Genomic DNA, 22,409 nt, shown 5'->3' with positions numbered 1-22,409 from the left:
ATATAAAAGGAAATGAGATGGAATATGATGGAATGAGAGAGAGATGGAGAGAAGATATATATGACAAAGAATTTCCCCCATAAGAAAGGGATAATACAGGTATGGATATATATAGGCCACATAATGGAAATTTTCCTATGAGAGGGGGGAGAAGGGGGGAGGGGAGATATTAAATGAATGCACCCCAGACCCAGAAATTAATGTTAACATAAATACAGATGAGAATGATATAAATGGAGAAGGAATTATTAATTCTTTAAAAGGTTTTACTATCTATAATTATAGTGATGTTATACTTAAGGAAGAACATTTTAGTTTGTTAGGTAAGGGTTTCAAGTTTATTCCACAAGTCAAAGGAGAATTGACATCTACACTTTTGGATTTAAAATTGTTTCTGAGAAAAATTAATTTGAATTTAATATATAGTAAAAATGATAAACAATCAAGAGTATATTCTAACCAAACTTTAGTGAAATATTCAATATTTAACCCACCAATGCATCCACAACTGAAAAATTTAGAAAATGTTATGGAAGCAGAAATTACGAAAACATATAAAAGGACTAGAAATTATATGAATCTTAATAAGGAAGAATATAATGTTTTGGATGAGTTAAAAAATAACTCTAGGGTAAGAATTATGAAACCAGATAAGGGTGGGGGAGCTGTAATTATGGACATCATCACATATGAAGGCAAAATGAATCAAATCTTGAGAGATGAAAATAAATATGCGGAGGTGTCAAGAAATGAAATTTGGTTAGCTTATAAAAGAATTGATATGGAATTAGAAGGTATGTATAATGAAACAACTATTGATGGAAGTATGTTAACCTATTTGAGGGTGGATAAATTAGAAGTTATGTACTCACCATAACGTTCCATCTGAGTAGGTGACTTCATTTGGATGCAACCTGTGGGTTTCGGATCCGACCTCAGATCCGAGCCGGCATTTCAAAAGCTTAGGATCCGAGCTCCTAGCTCCTCCCTCTACCCATAATCCCCTGCCAAGCCCTAACTGACCTCAGATTGAGTTTGCCTATATAATACTAGAATAAAAAGTATCTAAATAGATGAATAAACTCTTATTGTCTAAAGGTCAGGGGGATGGAGGGGGGGATGGTTGCATCCAAATGAAGTCACCTACTCAGATGGAACGTTATGGTGAGTACATAACTTCTAAATCTGAAGTAGGCAGACTTCATTTGTCTGCAACCTGTGGGACAGAGTCCCCAGCTACCTAAATCTTGGGCGGCCGTCATGGAAGGATGTTCCGGAGCACCGCTGAGCCAAAGGATGCTCTCCCCCTGGAAACAACATCCACCTTACAATGAGAAATGAAGGTAGGAGACGAGGCCCAAGTGGCTGCCGCGCAGATATCATCCAATGGCACTCGGGACTTAAACGCGGCTGAAGTGGAAACTGCCCTAGTAGAGTGAGCAGTAACCCTCTGAGGAGCAGGCCTACCTGAAGTGTCATAAGCCTGCAGAATACAATTAGCAATCCATCTCGACAGTGTAACTTTGGAAACTGCTTTGCCCATAGCAAATTTAGCAAAGGAGACGAACAGTTGATCTGATTGTCTATGACCAGCCGTTCTGTGAATGTAAAAGCGCAATTGTCTATGAACATCTAAAGAATGCAGCTTATATTCTCCTTTGTTTTTATAGTTGGGGAAAAACACAGGTAAGTTGATTGATTGATTAATATTAGATTCCGAAGAAACTTTTGGAAGAAAAGATGGATTGGTCCTGAGGCACACCCTATCGGGAAAAAAGGAGAGGTAAGGCGGTTTGACGCATAGAGCCTGAAGTTCCGACACTCTTCTGGCTGATGTGATGGCTACCAAGAAAGCAGTCTTCCAGGAAAGGTACTTTAGATCTGCAGAAGCTGCAGGCTCAAAGGGGGGAGCAGTAAGGGCCTGTAGAACTAAGGATAGGTCCCAAGGTGGTACAGCTTCTTTGACCGGTGGCCTCAACAGAAAAACTCCTTTAAGAAAGGTCTTGCAAAGTTTTGCAGTCATGAGGGGAGCGGACTCCTGACCCATATGATAATGGGAAATCGCTGCCATTTGTACCTTTACCGTGGAAAAACTAGCCCCTTGATGAAAGAAATCTGTTAAGAAGTCCAGTACCGCAGACATAGGTGCCGAAAAAGGATCAACATTTTTCTGGACCACCCAAATAGAAAACCTTTTCCATTTGCTCCGATAAACCTTCCTAGTGGAAGGTTTATGAGCCGCCACGAAAATGGCCTTGACAGGTGACGAGATACCGGGAGTCCTAATCAAGGATGGAACTGGAGCAGCCAGGCTGCCAATTTCAGGGTGTGTAGATTCGGGACCGGGAGTCCTAGAGGGTGGGAGATGAGATCCGGGATCGGATCCAGAATCCAGGGCGGATTCACTTTGTGAGACCATACACAAGGGAACCAGGGCTGACGAGGCCAGAACGGGGCAATGAGAATCATTCTGCTCCCCAAACTGTTGGCTTTCTGCAAGAGCCTCTGCATCAGACATAGTGGAGGATAGGCATAAAGGAGACCGGGAGGCCAAGCATGCACCAGAGCGTCTCTCGGGGATTCCCCAGGTGGGGGAAGTAGAGCGAAGAAACTGTCGCATTTGGCATTTGAGTGAGAAGCAAAAAGATCGCAACAGGGTTGCCCCCAGACGGCAAAAATCTTCTTCGCTACCAGAGGATTGAGAGACCATTCGTGCGGGGAAAGAATGGTGCGACTGAGCTTGTCCGCAAGGATGTTGGATTTTCCCAGAATGTGCGTTGCTACAAGAAAGCGTTTTGTGGAAATTGCCCATTCCCAGACTCTCATGGCCTCTCGACAAAGGGGATAGGACCTGGTTCCCCCCTGCTTGTTGATGTACCAGACTACCGACATGTTGTCTGTCTGGATCGCAATAGTCCCCGTAGGAAGAAGGCTGTGAAGTGCTTGCAACGCTAGGAGCACTGCCCTCATCTCCAGGACATTTATATGCAATGAGGTCTCTGAACTGTTCCACGTGCCTTGGACAATCTTGCCCGCAGAATGCCCCCCCCCACCCGAGGCGAGAAGCGTCCGTAGTCACCGTGGCTCGGGGGAATGTTGCACAAAGGGTCTCCCTGCTAGAGGCTCCGGAGACTGGAGCCACCAAAACAGGGAGTCCTTGCATGCCTTGCTGACCGCTATCGGGCTGTTGAGAGAGGAGTACAGCGGGGACCACTGGACCTGTAGGGTCCATTGAAGAACCCGCATGTGTAAGCGAGCATGAAGAAGAAGTGGAATAGCTGCTGCCATTGAACCCAGGGCCCTCAGGACCGAAGCCGCCGTCGGAAATGGTTGCAGGACTGCTGTGATATGACACCTCAGGCTGGACAGCCTGTCTGGGGTGAGGAAGGCCCGCATTGATCTTGTGTCCAACCTTCCTCCTATGAAATCTATAAGTTGTGTGGGGTGCAGTAAAGATTTTTCCCAGTTTATGGTGATGCCCAGCCTTGGGGCTATAAGAAGGAAATAGTCCCTGGCTGAGCACAGTAGATGCCTTGATGATGCCGTCAGGAGCCAGTCGTCCAGGTACGGAAAGACCTGTAATCCCTGGAGTCTCAGGTGAGCTGCTACTACTGCTAGTACATTGGTGAACACCCTGGGGGCAGAGGTGAGACCGAAGGGAAGGACCCTGAACTTGTAGTGGCTGGCTCCCAGCCGGAAGCGAAGGAACCTCCTGGACCGTCTGTCCATCCGAATGTGGTAGTACGTGTCCTTGAGGTCGATAGAGCACATCCAATCGTTCTCCCGCAAAAGTGGGAGTATAGATTGTAGGGTGACCATCCGGAACTTTTGCTTGGTTACTGACAGGTTCAGCAGGGAAAGGTCTAAGATCGGTCTTAAGTCCCCCGTTTTCTTTGGCACCAAGAAGAACCTGGAGTAAAACCCTGATCCGGTCTGATCTCGGGGGACGCGCTGGATGGCTCTTTTTTCTAGCAGCTGCTCAATTTCGACAGCTGCTGCCTCCCTTTTGTTGGGTGGTACATCGGGGAGGCTGCGGGATCTGGGGATTTTGCTCAGGGGAATGGCATAACCTCTGGATATCACACGAAGCACCCAACGGTCTGATGTGATTGACTCCCAAGAAGTCAGGTGCCTCGAAAAGCACCCCCCGAATGCCTCCAGAGACGGACAGCCGGGCAACCCTTCAGGGCTGTTGCGTGGGTCTGTCAGAGAAAGGTTCTCTGGACCCAAAGTTCCTAGGAGCCCCTCTGCCTCTAGGACGGCGACCTCCCTATCCTCCTCTGCCACGGAAGGACTGGTTATCCGGAGCAGGTTGGGACTGCTGCGACTTCCGGAACCACATCTTCTTCTGTCCCTTTTGGTTCTTCGAGAAGGACCTCTGGGGAGCTGAGAAGCGGACTCCAACGGCAGACAGCATCTTCCCGTCCTTCTCGCTCTGGACTAACGTTTCGCAAACAGTTTTGCGAAACAAGGCAGAACCATCAAAGGGGGCATTCGCGAAGGTCGCTTTGAAGGGCTCTGCGAAATCACAGTGGCGGAGCCAGGCCTGACGCCTCATGACTAGGCCCACTCCGCTAGCTCTAGCGGCTCCCTCGGTAGCGTGAGAAAGTAGCCGCATAGAAGTATTGGAAACTGCTCTAAGAGTGGCCATACGGGTGGAGTACACTTGTTTGTCCTCACCCGACATGGACTCTGGGGGGGATGCAGCGTACTCTTTAATCAGGTCCCGCTGCATCCTGATGACATGTGCCATGTAGTTCAGCGCTCTCAAAGAGAAGGTTGCTGAACTAAAAACTCACTTCCCAATGCGATCCATCGAGCGGGACTCTTTGCCCGGAGGATGCATAGAGGGACTCTCCTGTGCTAACTCCCTCTTCGTGGCTGCAGCCATCATCATGGCATCTACCGGGGGGCCCTTGCTCCAGTGAGTGCGGTCTGCCGGGGGACTCAGGATACGGTCCGGACGCTTGGGTACAGGCTCAACGGTGTCCAGATCCTTCCATGCTCTGGTGGATATAAGGTCCACCAGAGGATCGGCAGGAGGGGACACCCAAGAGGTAGATGGACCCGCCTCGAATGCCTCCAAGAACACAGACTCGTCTGAGCAGGCCTTGGGGGCAGACCACCCCCCCCCCGATCCTTAACATCTCCATAATGTCTCCAAAGGAGACGTCTTCCGGGGGTGATCTTGGGGAGCCCTCCCCTTCATCCAAGTCTGTGTCTTCGGTAATGGACTCTGGGGAGTCCATGTGCCTCCTTTTGCACTTACGCTTCCAAGGCACTTCCTCGGGGGGACTGTCCGACGAGTCCTCTTCAGCAGCTAGATGTTCCAAGGGAACTACTTGGGACATCGAGGCGGGCTGTCCCTGGGACCGGCTGATGGGAGCCTGGCCCAGCTGCAAGGGAGTGCGGGGTGGAGCCGTGGCAGGGACCGGGGGTCCGGTAGTCCTCAACAGCGCCCTTTCCACTACGTCGAAAGCCGAGGGGGAGCCAGCTTCTCTAAGCCCTGAGAGCCGACCCCCACTCGGATCCGACGCACGGACCGGAGTCGGAGCCGAAACCGTCTGATCCGAGAGACCGGTGCGCTCCGACTTAGACGGAGCCAAAGACATACCAGCTCCCTTGGATCCGAGGCTCGGGCCTCGGCTCTGAGAGGTCGGGTCCGAAGTACCCGAAGCACTCAAGGGATGGGTCGGATCCGAGGTGCGCCGACCTGTCGGATCCGACCCACCCCCGGATCCAACTCTGCCCGGCACCGACAGTTCCGAACCCGGGGTGTGGGTCGGAGAAGGAGCCAAGGGGGCAAAAAAAGGGGTTGAAGCCCCTCCCGGATGGGGGGGGGCTAAGAGCACTCCCATTTGCATCTGGGCCTGGATGAAACGCCTCATCATCCGGTCCATGTCTGCTTCGCTCATTGAAAAGGTGGATCTAGATGAGGCTGCCTCGGGGACCTCACTGAAGGGCTAGCCTCCTCCTCCTCCTCGGGCCCAGAAGAGAACCGAGGGGAGTGGAGCTGAGGAGGAGGAGATCTAGAAGACACAGGGGAGGCCCGTTTAGACGGAGGAGCCGAGCTTGAGGTCTCGGCTCTCCGTTTGTGGTGCCTCTCCTTGTGTCTCTCCTTCTTCTCTTTCTCCCTTGTAGTCTCCCTCTCCTCCGGCTTTTTGGTGGGAGGTTGAGTCCCTGCCGGGGGAGGGGAGACCGCAGCACCCAGGGAAGGCTGCTGGCTAGTAGGGGCAGAGGCCGGAGCCGCATCTGGAGGGAGAAGTCCTGCCAGAACAAGCTTCGACCTCCGCTCCCTTAAAGCTCGGGGGTTGAACCCTGCACATATGGTACAACCAGATGACAGGTGTTCAACCCCCAAGATGACGCACCGAGTGTGGCCATCTGCTGGGGACAGCTTGTGGCCACACTCGGTACATTTAGAAAACACTGCCTTATGGGCTTCTGACATCCTAAGCCCTAACAGGCCTAAAACACACAGTACGAACAAACACACAAACTACGCAAAACCCGTGAAAAAAAATTAACAAGGTAAAGAGAGGAAAGCCTAACACATACACTCTAATTAACTAAATATTAAAAGTTTAAAGTTTTTAAAGTTTTTCAGTCAAAAACTCTTATCTTAACCAGGAGCTCGAGGAGTCCGTTGCAACTTGAAACGCGGCAAACGAAATCTGAGGTCAGTTAGGGCTTGGCAGGGGATTATGGGTAGAGGGAGGAGCTAGGAGCTCGGATCCTAAGCTTTTGAAATGCCGGCTCGGATCCGAGGTCGGATCCAAAACCCACAGGTTGCAGACAAATGAAGTCTGCCTACTTCAGATCCTAGGATACCGGTAATTTATGGTATCCCGAAGATACTTAAGAATGTGATAGATTCGCCACTGAGACCCATCGTCTCAGCAGACGGCTCTAAAACACTACCCTTAGATAAATTTATAGATAGTAAAACTAAACATATATGGATTAATAAGCCAGCTATACTAAAAGATTCATGGTACCTTTTAAGGGTGGTTGATTCAAATATGTATACTGAAAATGTATTATTTGTTACAATAGATATAGCAGATTTATTCTCATCTATCCTCTGTCTTGAAGGTATGAAAATGTTTGAGGAAGAAGTATTTTTGGACAAAATGTTAATGCATAAAGACAAAGTAGCATGCACAGGCTTAATGGACATGGTACTTAAAAACAACTATCTATTGTTTAATGGTGAATTTTTTCAACAAATCCAAGGTGTTGCCATGGGAGCAGCCTGTGCACCTACTTTTGCCAATATTGTTTTGGCTAATTGGGAAGAAAAATATGTACTCAAATCTAGGTTCCATTCTTGTTGGAACTTATATAAGAGGTTCCTGGACGATATAGTTATTTTTTGGATAGGGGGGAAAGAAAAATTAGAAGAATTTATAGAATATATCAATGAAACTACTGATTTCCTTAGGTTTACTTATAATGTTTCTGAGAATGTTTTGCAATTTCTAGACATAGAAATATACAAAAGTGAAGGTACATTTGCATCTAAAGTATATAGAAAATCAACCTATTGTAATTCCTATTTACACTACAACAGTGCACATCCAGCACATAGTAAGAAAAATATAATAAAGGGTCAATTTGTGAGGGGGTCACGAATGACAAGTAAATGGGAAGATTTTAAAGTAGAATGTAATTTATTAGAAGGAATGCTTTTAGATAGGGGATATGATAGTGAGTTTGTTACTAATATAAGACTAGAAATAGAGAAAGGTTGAATAGATAAATTTAAGCCAATCCTGGGTATCAAGGAGATTAAAGAGAATCAAATGGTAAAAAAGAAAAAATTTAACCTACATGAAGAATATAGACACGCCTTTATATTGGAATATAATGTTTTGAATCAAAATATTAAATCAGTGTTCTATAAAGAATGGGAAAAATGTATGGCCCTTACTGATTTAGAAGAATTACCTAGAGACACCTCTAGAGTGGTGTATAAAAATGCCAACAATATAAAGAAATGTTTAGAACATAAGAAAAAGGAAAATAATAAGTCTAATAGAAGAAAAGACCTTAATAAAAGAGGTACATTTAAATGTGGGAAGTGTAGCCAATGTGAGTATATAATTAATAAAGAGAATATATATGTTGAAAGTAGAAGTAGATGGATTATGAGTAGTGGATTATATAATTGTGATACCAAGGGTTTAGTATATCTTGCTACCTGTGTTAAATGTGGGTCCTTTTACATAGGTAAAACAGAGAGAACCCTAAAAAGAAGAATTTACGAACATACCTCTGATATCATAAAAAAGAAAAAAACTAATGCGTTGTATAAACATACAAAGGTATGTGAGGAAAGTAAATTCTATTTTTTTGTAGTAGAACATATAAAGAGTAATATTAGGGGGAGACCATGGGAGGACACCATAGGGTACAAAGAACTAAGGTGGCAAATTACATTAGAAGCAAACAAATATCCAGGATTAAATGAATATATATATATTTTACCCCTATTGAAGTTAAAGGCAGCTAAAATGTAATTTTAAGTGTAATATAATATTTGATCAATAGGTGGTGATGTTGCATTAATTATTATGTACTCCTCTTTATATGTGAAGTCAATTTATTTATTTATTTTCATACACACACACACACACACACACACACATATATATATATATATATATATATATATATATATATATACAGAGATATGAATTTAGCCCCTTTAATATTTATATGTATTTAATTTTAGATAAAATTTAATAGATATAAATCAAAGTTTTTTAATGTGAATTTATTTATTATGTATTAAAAGGAATCTGAGTGTTTTAGGTATAGAAGCAAGTTATAATAATTTTAATATTCACGAGCTTATAGATACAAGTTGATTTGTGTATTTGAATTTGATGGTTTTTGATTGGATAAGTGACAAAGTAGGATGTATACAAGTGATTTTATGAATGTATGGAATTATCTGATGAAGTTCAGTGGATAGGACGAAAACGCATAAGAGTTTTGGAATTGCGTTAATAAAACTCTAGTATTTTATTGTACTCCTGGTTCGTGGTGGATTAATATTGGTTCCGGAGACGTTCTTGAGGGAATCTGCCTGTTTACTTGTGTTCTTAATAAATAGTTAGCACTTTCGTCTTGACAAATATCAAAACTTCCTCAGACAAAGTACAACAGGTCAAAAGCCACTTTTAAAAATAAACCACAGGATCTGACATCATGAATTCAATTAACATTTAAAGACACATCAGTAAATCACACACAAAAGACAAGAGAAATCTATAAAAATATATAGGCATATGTAACCATAATATCAGATGTTAAAAACATGTTGAAGGCATAGAAACTGATAAAATTAAAATTAATAAAACAACCAGGTTATGCCCTCACCTGTTATCTTAATAAAGTCTTTAATTTTAAAATACATCCAATGGATGCAAGCTCATTTAATCCTGGCCAACCAACCACTTTAAGGTGGAGAATCCAAAATAGCTCTTTTTCTTCCAACCAAAGTTGCCAAGGACCACCCCTACTATTTTTCATAAATGGCTATGTATTATGTATTCAGGGGAAGTAGAACTGTAACAGCTCAGGCGTTGTGTATGGAGCCTTGTGCCAGGACTGCCCGGCTTTTTATGTCGGGAAGACCGAGCGGAAATTAGGATCTCGCATTTAGGAACATTGTTATGACATCAAAAAGAAAAAGTTGACAAATGCTCTATACAGTCATATTCAGGAATTCCCTACACATAATTTTATATTTATAGTACTTGAACAGATTATGAAAAATAGTAGGGTCGGTCCTTGTCAACTTTGGTTGGAAGAAAAAGAACTTTCCAGCATTTGACATTCTTCTGGTACTGTATTCTACATGATCCTTTACGTCTGTATCCTGGAGAAGTTGTGTTGCCTCGGGCAATTTTTTTTTTCCCAGTTTGCTGCTGGGATGTACATCCTCCAGCTTTTGCAGTATCTTCAGAGAACCTCAGTGTACATCAGTGGATTCTGGTGAACTTAAATTTAAATTTGCATGCTCCAGTTTGCTATAAGCAACTCAGATTCAGTTTTAATTTCCAGCTTTCAGTCTGCATTTTTCCATTGCCAGCTCCTGGCATTGTTTCTCCTGACTTGTATTCTTCTAATGTGTGTGGTCCTTATTTTGTGCTTTGTAGATAGCAAATTTTATGTTTTATTTATTTATTTTACTTTGGAGCTCCAGGTCATACAATCACATTCTGCTTGCACCCATTATGTTATCATTTTGTAAGTGGGGGATGCACTGGAAATGTGAGCGTTATATTAACAATAAGTGTAGGGGGACTTATTTGGCACAATTTGGTGGCCTTGCAAACTTGTGGGGTTCAATATTTTCTTTGACTTTGCCATACGACTGTTTCTTTCTGAAGATATAAAGCCTTTGATTTGCTACAGTCACTATAACAGTTTGAAATTTTCACTATTCCTATATACATACATTCACTGTTGAATGTATTACTTGCACTCTGTGCATTTTTAGAAATAGTATTCTATTCTAAGTTATGTTGCTGTAAACAATGTTAAGCTATCTGCAATATTTTCATACCTATTGTGACATGCTGCTTGTGCAAGGAGAGTTATCAGAGGTACAACCTTGCAAACACAGGAAAAGAGGGGTGGTGTTTCCCTGGGGTCAGATTAGTGAAGGGAAATACTGAGAATTCCCTGTAGAATGACAAGCTTAGAAGAAGGTACATATTACGAATGCTAACAGTGCAGTGTAGTGTTAGATTTTAGATTTTTATTAACAGAACTATAGGAGTCTCAACTAAGGTACTTAGGTTGAGTGTAACTGTGGAAGTTAGGAATATTTTGGCATAAGGAAACACGGGTTGGAGGAATGATATGTTACAATAAATTTAGACAGACTCAAAGGGAATGCTACTTTAGTGTGCTACCATGCTCCCACCTCACAGCTGGAAAGACTGGTGGGCCATTGCACTGTGTAGCTTGTACGCTTCCTGCAAGAATTGTTTTGTCCTTTAAATGCCTTGCTGCACAAACTGTGCCTTGTTTGGGTTTACCATCTCCTCAAGTGTAAAGGCAGAAAATGTCTTCTGTGTTGATATTGTAAAATAAGCCAAATATTAACCACAAGAGCTGGCTAACGTGAATGCTTTTACATCTGCCTCTTTCACAATATATACACATTATTGTTACTTCTGTGTCTCACTTTGATTTGTGTACCAGAGCTTAGGCAATTATGCAACTTAAATAAAACTGAAGTTGAAATCCAGAGAGATGACAGTAACAGAATCAATGTTTTGATCTAAGTGACAATCACAATCTCTAAAGCAACCCATCCATGTCATTAGTGTAACAGAAATGTGAGCTGCTCTACTTCCCCCCAGTGAAGGAGGCACGTAGAAAAAGAAATGAGGTGAGACTGGAACGAATCACAGAACCCTGGGACCTACTGGGATTGTAGTAAAGAAGTGCAAAAAGAGGGGCAAAATAAAATAAAAAGCAATAAAACAGTGGCTAGGTTATTGTTGGCATGTAACAACTACTTTCCAAGTTATTTAGTCTTGTACTGAAACATTTTTAGTGTTAATTATCCATGTCTCTTTTGTTATTAAAAGGCATTCTGATTTGAATAGCTGAGTATGTGTGATTAGGTCTATTTGGAACAGCTGTCCTACAAGTCATGGTCCAACAATTATATACTATAAGCAATGTCATCTTGCTGGCTGTAATGGCATCACTGTTGCTGAGTAAAAGTTACACATTAGTTACTGCTCTATTATCTTAGATATAATTGTCAATACATCATTTTGCATATAACTGTGAATGTGTTTATAAATCTAAATGTGGAAGATGTACAAGATAAATGATCTAGCCAATGATTTCTGTTCTTGTCCAGCTTAAGGAATGTACTTATTTGTTTACTTAACTTACTAGCATCCTCATTTGCCAAACCATTACTCCCTCCAGCAATTGAACAGTTCTTTCATTCCCTTCATGCTGCCAGCAGTAGCAACACCCCACATCATGCCAGAGTGGTGGCCCATCTCTCCACCGGGGAATCTGCCCCCAACAAAAGCCATTAATATTTTCTTCTTGGGTAGACAGAGGGTGACATCCAGGCTCTGAAAGGCCATCCTGCATAGCAGACTCAGGAATTCTTTTTGTATGATGCCCTATTCCTCTGCACTCTGGTTGCCAGACATAACATCACTATAGCAGGGCCTACATTATCAAGCAAGAGTGTGTGCTTCCATTTACTCATCACAGGTACAATACCTACACATTACCCAGCAGGCTGAAGTCCTGTACTTTTCAGTTTGTGCACAGGCTAACATCTGTCTTTCGATATGGTAACACTTGTGTACAGAGACGTTATCATCTCCCAACTCCAGGATGGTCAAGATGACATCAGCTGGTCACTCCCATATTCACTTACCAGGAATTGTTAATCAAACCTGAATTATCAAGACTGCAGTGTTCCATCTCTCAGAATTTAACAGCTGTCTAAATGATATGGTTGTTCCTCAACTCATCATTGATGTTGGCTGCATTTTACTAGTCATTCATTTTTTTAAAGTAAATGCATTTTTCCTCAGGTTTAATGCATTTCCCTAGCCTTTCATATATGCTTCCATTCTAACGTGTGTCACATAATATGGCAAAGAGCTATGGGTCAAAAATTTTTTTTTTCTTTTAACATATCTGAGAGTCGCATGCTTCCACCTTTTTAATTTCTCCCAAGGGATGCATGTTATGATTACTTGAATACTCCTTATAAGACCATTTCTCCTGATGCTTGTGCATCACTCCTAAATTTCTGATGCTCCTTCTATGATGAAGGCCTTTTAAACTGCAAAACAAAACATCCTTACTGCAACCTTCAACAGGACAAGCAGGTTCAAAAATTAATGGATGGATGCCAAACTTCCATAATCTCTGCTTCCAAAACTTCTGTTATCTCACATTAATAATCTGACTGCTCTGCTATAACCGATAACTATTTAGGCTGTAGGTAAAGTCACGATTTTAGGCTGAGGTTGACTGCCTGTCCTTTGCAGAATGAAAAAACAAAGGTTTTACATTATTAAGCTAAATGCAGCTTGGAGGCTATTTCTGTCTGCACATAAAGTACAACTGTGTATACTTACCATAAATGTAGATGTTCAAGTGTCTTCACTGTTGCAGTCCTGACTTGTGGGATTTCCTGCTGTAGAAGCCTTTGGCCAGCCCAACTACCACAGTAAAAATCTCCCTCCTCGTAAGGATGGGGGGCATCCTACTCTGACGTCAGTGCACTTGGGTATAAAGAGAGACAGCCGATGCCATGACATCAGTTTTTTCTTGCCCCTTAAAAGATAGGAGCCCCCCAACATTAACCATAAGCAAGGGTCAATGGTAGAAACAAGGGCCCTACAGGGTAAACACCCCGGGTCCTGCTGGTTAGTGAAGAAGATAGAAGCAAACTACTACTGTAGGCAAAAGGGGAAGGAGGGAGGAAAAGAAGACTGCAACAGTGAGTACACTGAAAGATCTACATTTACGGTAAGTGTATGCAACTGTATTATGTTTTTCATGTTTTATTATTGCAGTCCTGACTTGTGGGATGATTCTCAAAGCTGAGATGAGCATGGAAGGTAGATTATGGAGAAGAAAGGATGTCCTGCAAGATGGCAGTGGCAAGTCCTGCTCTAGACATGGAGAAGCCTGATATGTAGTAGTGTTTGCTAAAGATATGCACAGACAACCAGGTAGCAGTTTCCAAAATGTCTTTGGTAGGTACTCCTTTCAGGAAGGCAGCAGAGGTAGCAGTGCCCTTAGTAAAGTGAGTTGTCCTTATGGTTTCGGGAGCCATTTTACCACGATGGCTGTCACAAAAGGAAATACAGTGAGAGATCCACTTGGAGATAGTCTGTATGGAGACTTGTTTCCCTTCAGAGCCAGTGGCAAAGGACACAAAGAGTTGGTCTGATTTTATGAAAGATTTAGTTCTGTCAAAATAGGAGTGAAGCTGTCTGCACATCCAAGGAGTGAAGGATTCTTTCCACTTGGTTCGGAGGGTTGGGGAAGAAGGTGGGCAAGTACATAGCTTGATTTAAGGATGTGTCTATGACCACCTTGGGCATAAAGGATGGATTAGTCCTGAGTGATAGCCTGGGTGGAATATGAGAAATGGTTCTACTGCCATGACAGCTTGCAGCTCAGACACCTTCCTAGCTGAGGTGATAGCCAGTAAAATGTCAGTCTTCCAAGATAAGAAGTTTAATTCAGCAGAATCTACCGGTTCAAAGGGGGTCAATTTTACTAGAACAAAACTGAGGTCTTACGGATGTGTGGGTTGTCTCCTGGGAGGTCTGATGTAAACCACTCCCCCAAAGAAATTGTTTCATCGGGGGGGATAGGAAAAAGAATAGGGATGTGGGATGAAATGGCAGAGGTGTGAATTCTGATGGAAGAAAAGGATATGCATCTGTTACCAGAGAGGTCAGGTAATGTAAAATGGCAGAGATATCGGCTGAGTTATGATTGAGGTCTTGCTGCTTACAACAAATGAAGAATATTTTCCACTTGACAGAGTATGATTACCTAGTACTAGGTCTTCTAGCCTTTTTGAGAATGTCTTGAACTTGTCTGCTTAGGGTGTGCTCAGAGGAGTATTTTGGGGAATTATCCAGGCTGAGAGTTTGAGTCTGTAGGTTGGGATGCACAAACCTCCCAGTGTCCTGAGTCAGAAAATCCACTCTCTGAGGTAAGTGACATGTTTTTTTGCTGGTTACACTTAGTAGCAGAGGATACCAGTGCTGCCTGGGCCAGTCTGGGACTATAAGAATGACCATTGGGCCTTCTTCCCTGATTTTTAGGAAGACCCATGGAAGAAAAGGCAGGGGAGGAAACACAAAGAAAAAAGTGGCTCCAAAGGAAGGAAGGAAGGAGAAACCATCTGTCCTCCAGGCTGTGGGTAGTTTGCGCCTGGAAAAAAATATTTTCAGTTGAGCAATTTCTTTGGTGGCAAAGAGGTCTATCTGTGGGGATCCCCATTTCTGGTCTATGCTGAGAAATATTTCCCAATGCAGATGCCACTCGTAGGGGTCCATCAAGTTCCTGCTGAGATGATCTGCTTGAGTGTTTTGGGTCCCTGGGAGGTACTGTGCCAAGAGGTGCAACCCCACAGAATGAGCTGTCTCTCAAAACTGCATTCCTAGTTGACAGAGAGGGTAAGAGTGAGTGTCCCCCTTGTTTGTTTATGTACCACATGACAGTTTGTTTTGACATGCAGGCCCCCTGGTTTCTACTGATCTTTGAAAGCTACTAGGCCCTTTTGCACTGCCATCAGTTCTTCCCAATTTATGTGTTTGTGTCTGAACGGATTTTCCCATCTGCCCTCAGACTGAATATGTTGTAAATGAGCTCCCCTAGCTGTCTGTGAAGCATCTATGGTTAACGTTTGGCCCTGAGGAATGTACCTGAATGGGAGACCCAGGTTCTGGGCACATGCCGACGTCCACCATGCAAATTCCTCCTTGAGGCAAGGGATCAGCTAAATTTGTCTCCAGGGACTGTGACTGCTGGCACCACAGATTCTTGAGGTACCACTGGGGGTGCCTCATGTGTACCCTGGCCAGGGGATCATGAGAATACAAGGTGCCATGCAGCCTAATGCTCTGAGGAGTTCCCTGGCTGACAGGCATTGTCTATGCACAATGTTTTGGAGGTACTGAGTTAGAAAGGCGACCTTTTCTGGAAGGAGGAAGGCCTGTTGAAGGGAGGAATCCAGAACAGCCCCCAAGAAAACTATCCTGGTAGATGAATCTGTGTTGGAGTTGCAAAGATTTATGGTGAAATCTAAGAAGGTGAGGAGGTTCTGCGTGAAGGCTGGATCCTTGAGGAGCTTTGACTGACTCATGGCTTGAATAAGGTAGTCGTCTAGACAGGGGTAAATCTGGATCTCTCTTGTTCTGCAGAAGGTGATCACAGGAGAAAAACACTTTGTGAATACTCTGAAGACTCTGGGAGCAGTAGACAAGCCAACAAGCAGTGCAGAGAATTGAAAGTGACCGATACTTGCTCTGAAATGAAGAAAACTTCTGCAAGGTTCTTCTATAGTAATGTGCAAGTAAGCATCTTTTAGGTCTAAGGTGACCATTAAGGCCTGGGGGCTATCACGGGATGAAGTTTTTGAAGACTCAATATTTTGAATTTTGGTACCAGCAGAAACTGATTGAGGGTGGACAGGTCAAGGATAGGGTGCCAAGAGCCTTCTTTTCTGGGAACCAGGAATAGCCTATTCCCCTATTTAATGATCTGGTACTGGTTCCACTGAGCCCTGTGAGCACAGGTTGTGAATCTGAGAAAGAACCTCTCCTCTTTGATTTTGTGGAACTTCTAGGCAACCTGAGTATCTTAATGGCTCTTTGAAAGTGAGCCTGTAACTGTCTGAGATAACTTTCAAAACCTGTTTGTCTGAAGTAATAAGGGACCAATTTACTTTGAACAGGGATAACCTTCCTCCTGCCTCTTCTGGAGAGGGAGCAGGGGTGGGTAGGGGAAAGGAGGAGTCATTGCTGATCTCTGTGAGGGCCCTGTGGCCTGGAACTCACCTGTCTGGGGGTTCTTGAGGACCACTGTCTAGATCTTTGTGATTGATGCTGCCTTTGAGGCCTTTCTCTCTGGGGTTTCCTCTGGCCCCTTTTTGATTGAGAGGAAAAGAACCAGTGTTTAGTGAACCTAGGAGGCTGAACTTGGAGGAAGTCCTTGACAGTTTGCATAGACTTTGCTTCATCTTCCATCTTTTTTAGCACAGTCTCAGCCTTTGGCCCAAAAAGGAAGTCCCTATCCAGAGGTGCATCTAGAAGTTTGAATCTGACATGGTCTGGAAGGTTCTGTTCCCTAAGCCTTCTAATGACACAGCCAGATATAGCAGCTTGGCTAGATGCCTCCATAGCATCATAGCTGTAGTGTAATGAGTGTCTAGCCACTTGGGAGCTGGAATGGCAAAGGTCCAACAATTTATTTAAAATGTTCTTGTCCTCTAGGGAGGATATATTTTGCTTCATTTTATCTAAAATAGTTTGTTGGTATTTTGTCATATAAAACTGTCATTTAAGGGACCTCATGGCTAGGGTAGCAGAAGTGTAGACTTTTTTTTACCAAACCTGTCAAGGGCCCTGCTTTCTTTGTCAGCAGGTAAAGGGTTCTATGAAGAGCTGGCTCTTGCTCCCTTGGAACCTGGAGTGGCTACCTCTGGGTCAGCACAGGGTTTTTTGAAGAGGTATTTATGCAAGTCCAGCAGCCTGTAAAACCTGTCCGGTTTTTGAGGGACTGGTGATAGAGAATATGGATTCAGGGAAGAGTCCATAAAAACATCTTCTACCACCTCCAATACAGGAGCAATACCCAAAGGTTTGTGTTCAAGGAGGTCAAGGAATTCCCTAACCCTCTTTTTAGATTGTGGGTATTCCTGTGCCTCCCACTGGAAAATGTTCCCTCATGGCATGGATTGTTTCCCAAAAAGTGATTTCTTCAGGAGGTGAAGCTGAAGGCAGATTCTTCTCGGAATCCAAATCTTCAAAAGTAAGGAAGGGTCCCTACTCAAAGAAAGACTCCTTGTTAGAATCCTCATCTGAATCTAGAGGAGGTTCAGAAAAAACATCAGAAGTAGAATCCCTCTTCCTTTTCTTTGGGGAAGACTCTAAATAGGGTTGTCTAGCTCTGACTAAGGAGATAAGGTCCTCAACTAATCTGACCAGGTCTTGCTGATAACCTAGTACATGGGAGCCAGTAGGCCTAGGCATAGGACCTGAGGCAAAACCCTTATTAGAAGTAGCTTTGGCCTTGGGCCTATGCACGTCCACAATCCTGATGCCAGTCTCTTTGTAAGGCATAACCGATGCAGGCTGCTGTCTTGAAGGAACGTCACTGGTACAAGATCGCACATCAGAAGCACAGGTCTGCTTAGCAACTCCGGACCAAACTGATGAACTTAAAGCCAAGGCCTGTTCAGAAGTTGAGGGACCCAATAGCATGTCAGACTCCATATGGGTCTTGACAGAGGGATGTGCCACCACTTCGGTGGCAGAATGAGGTTGCAAAAGCACCTCACCTTCCTCAGTGATAAGCCTTGGGGGGACTGGTGGAATGTGAACGCTTGTTGTCTGAAGCCCTAAGCTTGGGTCTTTTTTCCTTGTCCTTCCTACACTTAGGGAGTTCAACCTCGGGACAACCAGAGGATGCCACTGAACGTTGCAAAGAAGATGGCAGACTGCGAAACCTAGCTAATATTTCAGCCCTACGCCTGATAGCCCTAGAATTGAAATAGGTACAAAAACAGCAACTAGGGATGTTGTGCCCTAGACAGGTGACACACAATGTATGAAAGTCTTGATGTGGGATTTGCTTACCACAGTGGAAACAATTGTTAACTTTATTTGACATGGGTTAAAGCAAGAAAAAGTTCCCCAACAGGGTACTTAGCTTTAGAAGACTTCTCTCTGGCACAGATCGACTGACACACTGAAACACTGCTTCAGGTTCTAATGGCAAGAAAAAGACTGATGTCATGGCATCAGCTGGCTCCCTTTGTATCCAAGTGTACTGATGTCAGGGTAGGAAGGCTGCCAGTCTAATGAGGAGGGAGATTTTTACTCTGATAGTCGGGCCGGCCAGGGGCTTCCACAGCAGGAGATCCCACAAGTCAGGACTGCAACAGTGAAACACAAAGAACATTGCATTCTTTTATGTTAATAATAATACCCTGCCCATCCTCCTATCAAATATCACGATCAACTGAATAAAAATCAATGTTTACTACACTAATATACAAGTTAAAACAAAAGCGTCTTGGAGTACGTTTTAGAAAATTTCACTATAATAACCCTTTAGTTTTCAACCCACTACAAATACTCTGCTTTCTACCTTTTCTCAAGGCAGAATCTTTCCTGCTGACCATCAGTCTGACATTGTTTAGTGTAACATAACACTGATGAATAGGGACCAAATCAAAAGGCTCTGCTGAAGTGAACGTTTGCAGGCTCACAAAAATATATCTAGTCTAAGTTTCCAGTGAAGAAAATGTTTTGATGGATAATATGTCAAGACAATTTAAAATACTAAAAATACATAGACAGTGCTAAAGGAAAATACTCTGCCAGTTTAATCAACTTAATCAGTGCTTCAGTCTTTACTGTCATCAAAATCTGCTTTTATTATTAACTTATGCTCAGTGCTTTAGCAAAACAGAATATTTTAACAAAAACAAAATAATAAACATCCAAGGTAAAAATAAATCCAGAGAGTAGAAGTAGATACAGAGATTTAGTGTCACTCATTAAGAAATCAAGGACTGTACAAAACTACACATTCCCAGGGGAAAAAGAAGCAGATGCAAGGATTACCATAGCGAGATGAATCTGGGTCTGAAACTTGATCCACAATAGTCTTCAGTTTGTCTACATTCTGTTGTTTTAGTGCAAATGTTAGCAAAATTTCATCAGTTGCGTCAACACGGCCAAGATGCGTCCATCCTGTTGGTATCCTTGACGATAAAAATAAAAATAGAACAGCATGAACACGTATGCCTGTTATGTATAAACACCTGAACAATGAAAATTAATCAAATGAGTCATAGTAGTTAATTGCCATAATCTTTATTCTGTACCTATTTTGTTCTTTCCATCTAAGACACCAGTCAACCTTAAACACCTATTACAGTTTCTGAAATGGAGATTATGTCTGAACAGTAACCAGTCTTTAACAGAAGGCAGAGTTTGTCTGCTATTTATTTAAAGTGATTTGCCAATACTCATATGTACATCATGACATCTGATGAGTAAGTTCTGTGGTAGATTTTCTCCCCCATCAGTCCTTACATTTCTGGATAGTATTTTAATTAAAAGCTTTGCAAGCTTTTTAATAAAGCATGGATCAAATAAATTTAGCCTATCCCTCAGTGATGTCACCTTAGGTATGGTAGGAGGTATATTCACGGCCTTCTTGACCACATATTTTGCACATGCATTCTCTAAATTGATGCCTAAGGTTGAAGTCCACTGTTTACATTCACCAACATCAGCATAGGAAAACACTTTCTTGTTAAATTAATAAAAAAAAATATATATATATATATATATATATATATATATATATATATATATATATAGCCAAAAACATTTGCTGACGGTGCGAAAATGTCGTTTGGCAGTTTATGCACCATGTGCTGTGTTGCAAAGGTAAGTTATTTAACACTGGTAAATTACTTTAAACAGAATACCAGATATCTAATGGACTATGCATGATGTTTTGAATGGCACAGTGCCCAGGAGATGGCACATTTACTTCTGCTAACTCCAACTATATGAGCTGAACTAAGATAGCAGGAATGCTTGACATCTAGTATGCCAGTCTACAAAACACTGACAGTAAAAATGCACTTTACATCTAAATGTGCTTTAAACCTTCTCCACAAGAGTACTCTACTTGGTGTTTATTTTATTAGGGGTAGGATACAACAATGCATCCACTTTAGATTACACATGCTGAATATACTATATTCTACATGCGTCACATGGACAGCATCAGCCTCACTGAATAAGTAAGGTATTGGGGGTTGTGGCCTCTGCAAACCACCATCTAACTTAACTAAATGCAGCTGGAGTATTTTCACAGGCTAACTGCACTGTATCGATATGAAAGACATATTAATGCAGAAGAAAACAAATGCTGCAGTAGACAGACATGCCCACACCACACACCACATACCACACACAATGAAAAGAAACAGCACAACTGAAAATACAACCCAGGATTACAGGCCTAGATCCCTAGGGCAGAGGTCAGCTCTGCATCTGGAGAAAGTTAATGTGGTTAATTCAATAAACACCAGTGGCTCCCAGTTGATGCTACAGCAAACATCTCCAGGGAGGGGTGGAAGACATGGGCTGCTACTATATGATACAAACGAATTATACAAGTTGCATGCAACATAAAGATGGAGGAGACAACTGATCTGGTCAAGTATATCCAGTCCATCATGACCAGCTTCCGACTACTGCTGTCTTAGTAGTCAATGCTGCACCAGACCTCTCACCCAGTCCATGCATGAGAAAGCTACCAGTGTTCTCTGGACATAATGCGCCCACTCTAAGGAAAAGGGAATCTAGGAATGTTTTTATGGTGCATACTATATGTAGGCTGACACCAGTCTGGCAAATAATACAGCAGTTGTAACTATGAAAGCTATGACAAAGAACTGGGTCTACACTGACAAGCAGCCTCGAAGCAGTGAAGCAGATAAGCAAAAAAAAAAAAAAAAAAAATCAGCAATATTAAATTATGTATAGCACCGCATCCACCACACACTTCCCATTGGGCAGTTCTGAGGTCCACATCAACTCTACAAAAAATTAAAATTGCAGTCCCCAAGGTCACATCAGCATTCTTAAAGAGATCACCACCCTCCCTGCATCTAGTCAGAATTGAGAAAGACTACGGAGACCAAAGGTTGACTTTTTAGTAAATATTTATTATCTTTTCATAACTAGGTTAGGGAGCTGGTCTGTAAACACTTAAGTCTTATTTTGGGCCACAACAGTAAGAGTATCATACATACATAAACAATTTACTACAACCTGTAAACCAGCATGTTTTGAGAAGAGGAAGGAGACCTGAATGCTCAGAGATACCATGTAATGACAGAAAAAGAAATGTAAACTGCATATACACAATGACTGGATAAATTAGAACTGTGGTCTGCATCCTGGAGCTGCAAGGCTTTCCATTGACCCATCAGGTTGTCCTAGTGTACCAATCCTACTACTAGACACCAAAGATAAACATAACACCCCCTCAACCTCCCTCCCCATTATGAGAGACAAACAAAAGTCTTATACTTTTAATCAGTAACTGGTTTATACCTCCACATGCCTTCATAACCAGCTGCTGAATGAACCATGCCAAACAAATGCATTTGTGATACCAAATGGGCTCATTCATTACAGTTCTGCAGGAAGACTTCCAAGGAGGTAAGAGCAACAGCTGTCAATAATTTTAAACTTGCTTTCCAAGAAGGGTTACAGTATGGCGTAGATACATGTCAGCTAAGATGGAAGCAATACTAGATCACATTTAACACCTTCTAGACTGTCCTACGTGCTCACTACTACGAATAGCAGAAGTTATAACCACTCAAACAGTACTAAAGGGTTTTGAAATGTTGTGTTTTGAACACTGACCACTCAATAGTGTCCTTATTCTGTAACTACTGGAAAAGATGCAACATTCAGGGACTTTCCTACAGTAGGAAACAAAAGGTACATAAAACACTTTCCTCAATACTGTATAATTAAAACCAAGAACTTTTACAGCAAAAATGTCTAATGTATTCCACCTGATACTGCTACAAGCACAGACATAGATCA

At 42.7% G+C, this 22,409-nt stretch overlaps 1 protein-coding gene across 1 annotated transcript in view; it reads right to left on the bottom strand.

The window, feature by feature from the left end:
* TPP1 (tripeptidyl peptidase 1) overlaps nt 1–22,409 on the bottom strand; it is a 1,081,063-nt gene that overhangs the window by 948,498 nt on the left and 110,156 nt on the right. The window contains exon 3 of the mRNA XM_044074266.1: nt 19,389–19,528. Coding sequence (XP_043930201.1) covers nt 19,389–19,528 — 140 coding nt within the window. The remainder of the gene's footprint in view (nt 1–19,388; nt 19,529–22,409) is intronic.

Source organism: Protopterus annectens, chromosome 6.part0 (genome assembly GCF_019279795.1).
Source record: "Protopterus annectens isolate FY-2018-M chromosome 6.part0, PAN1.0, whole genome shotgun sequence".
NCBI lineage: Eukaryota > Metazoa > Chordata > Ceratodontiformes > Protopteridae > Protopterus > Protopterus annectens.
The sequence above is the reverse complement of the archived record's forward strand: the minus strand, read 5'-3'. Positions and strand labels throughout refer to the sequence as shown.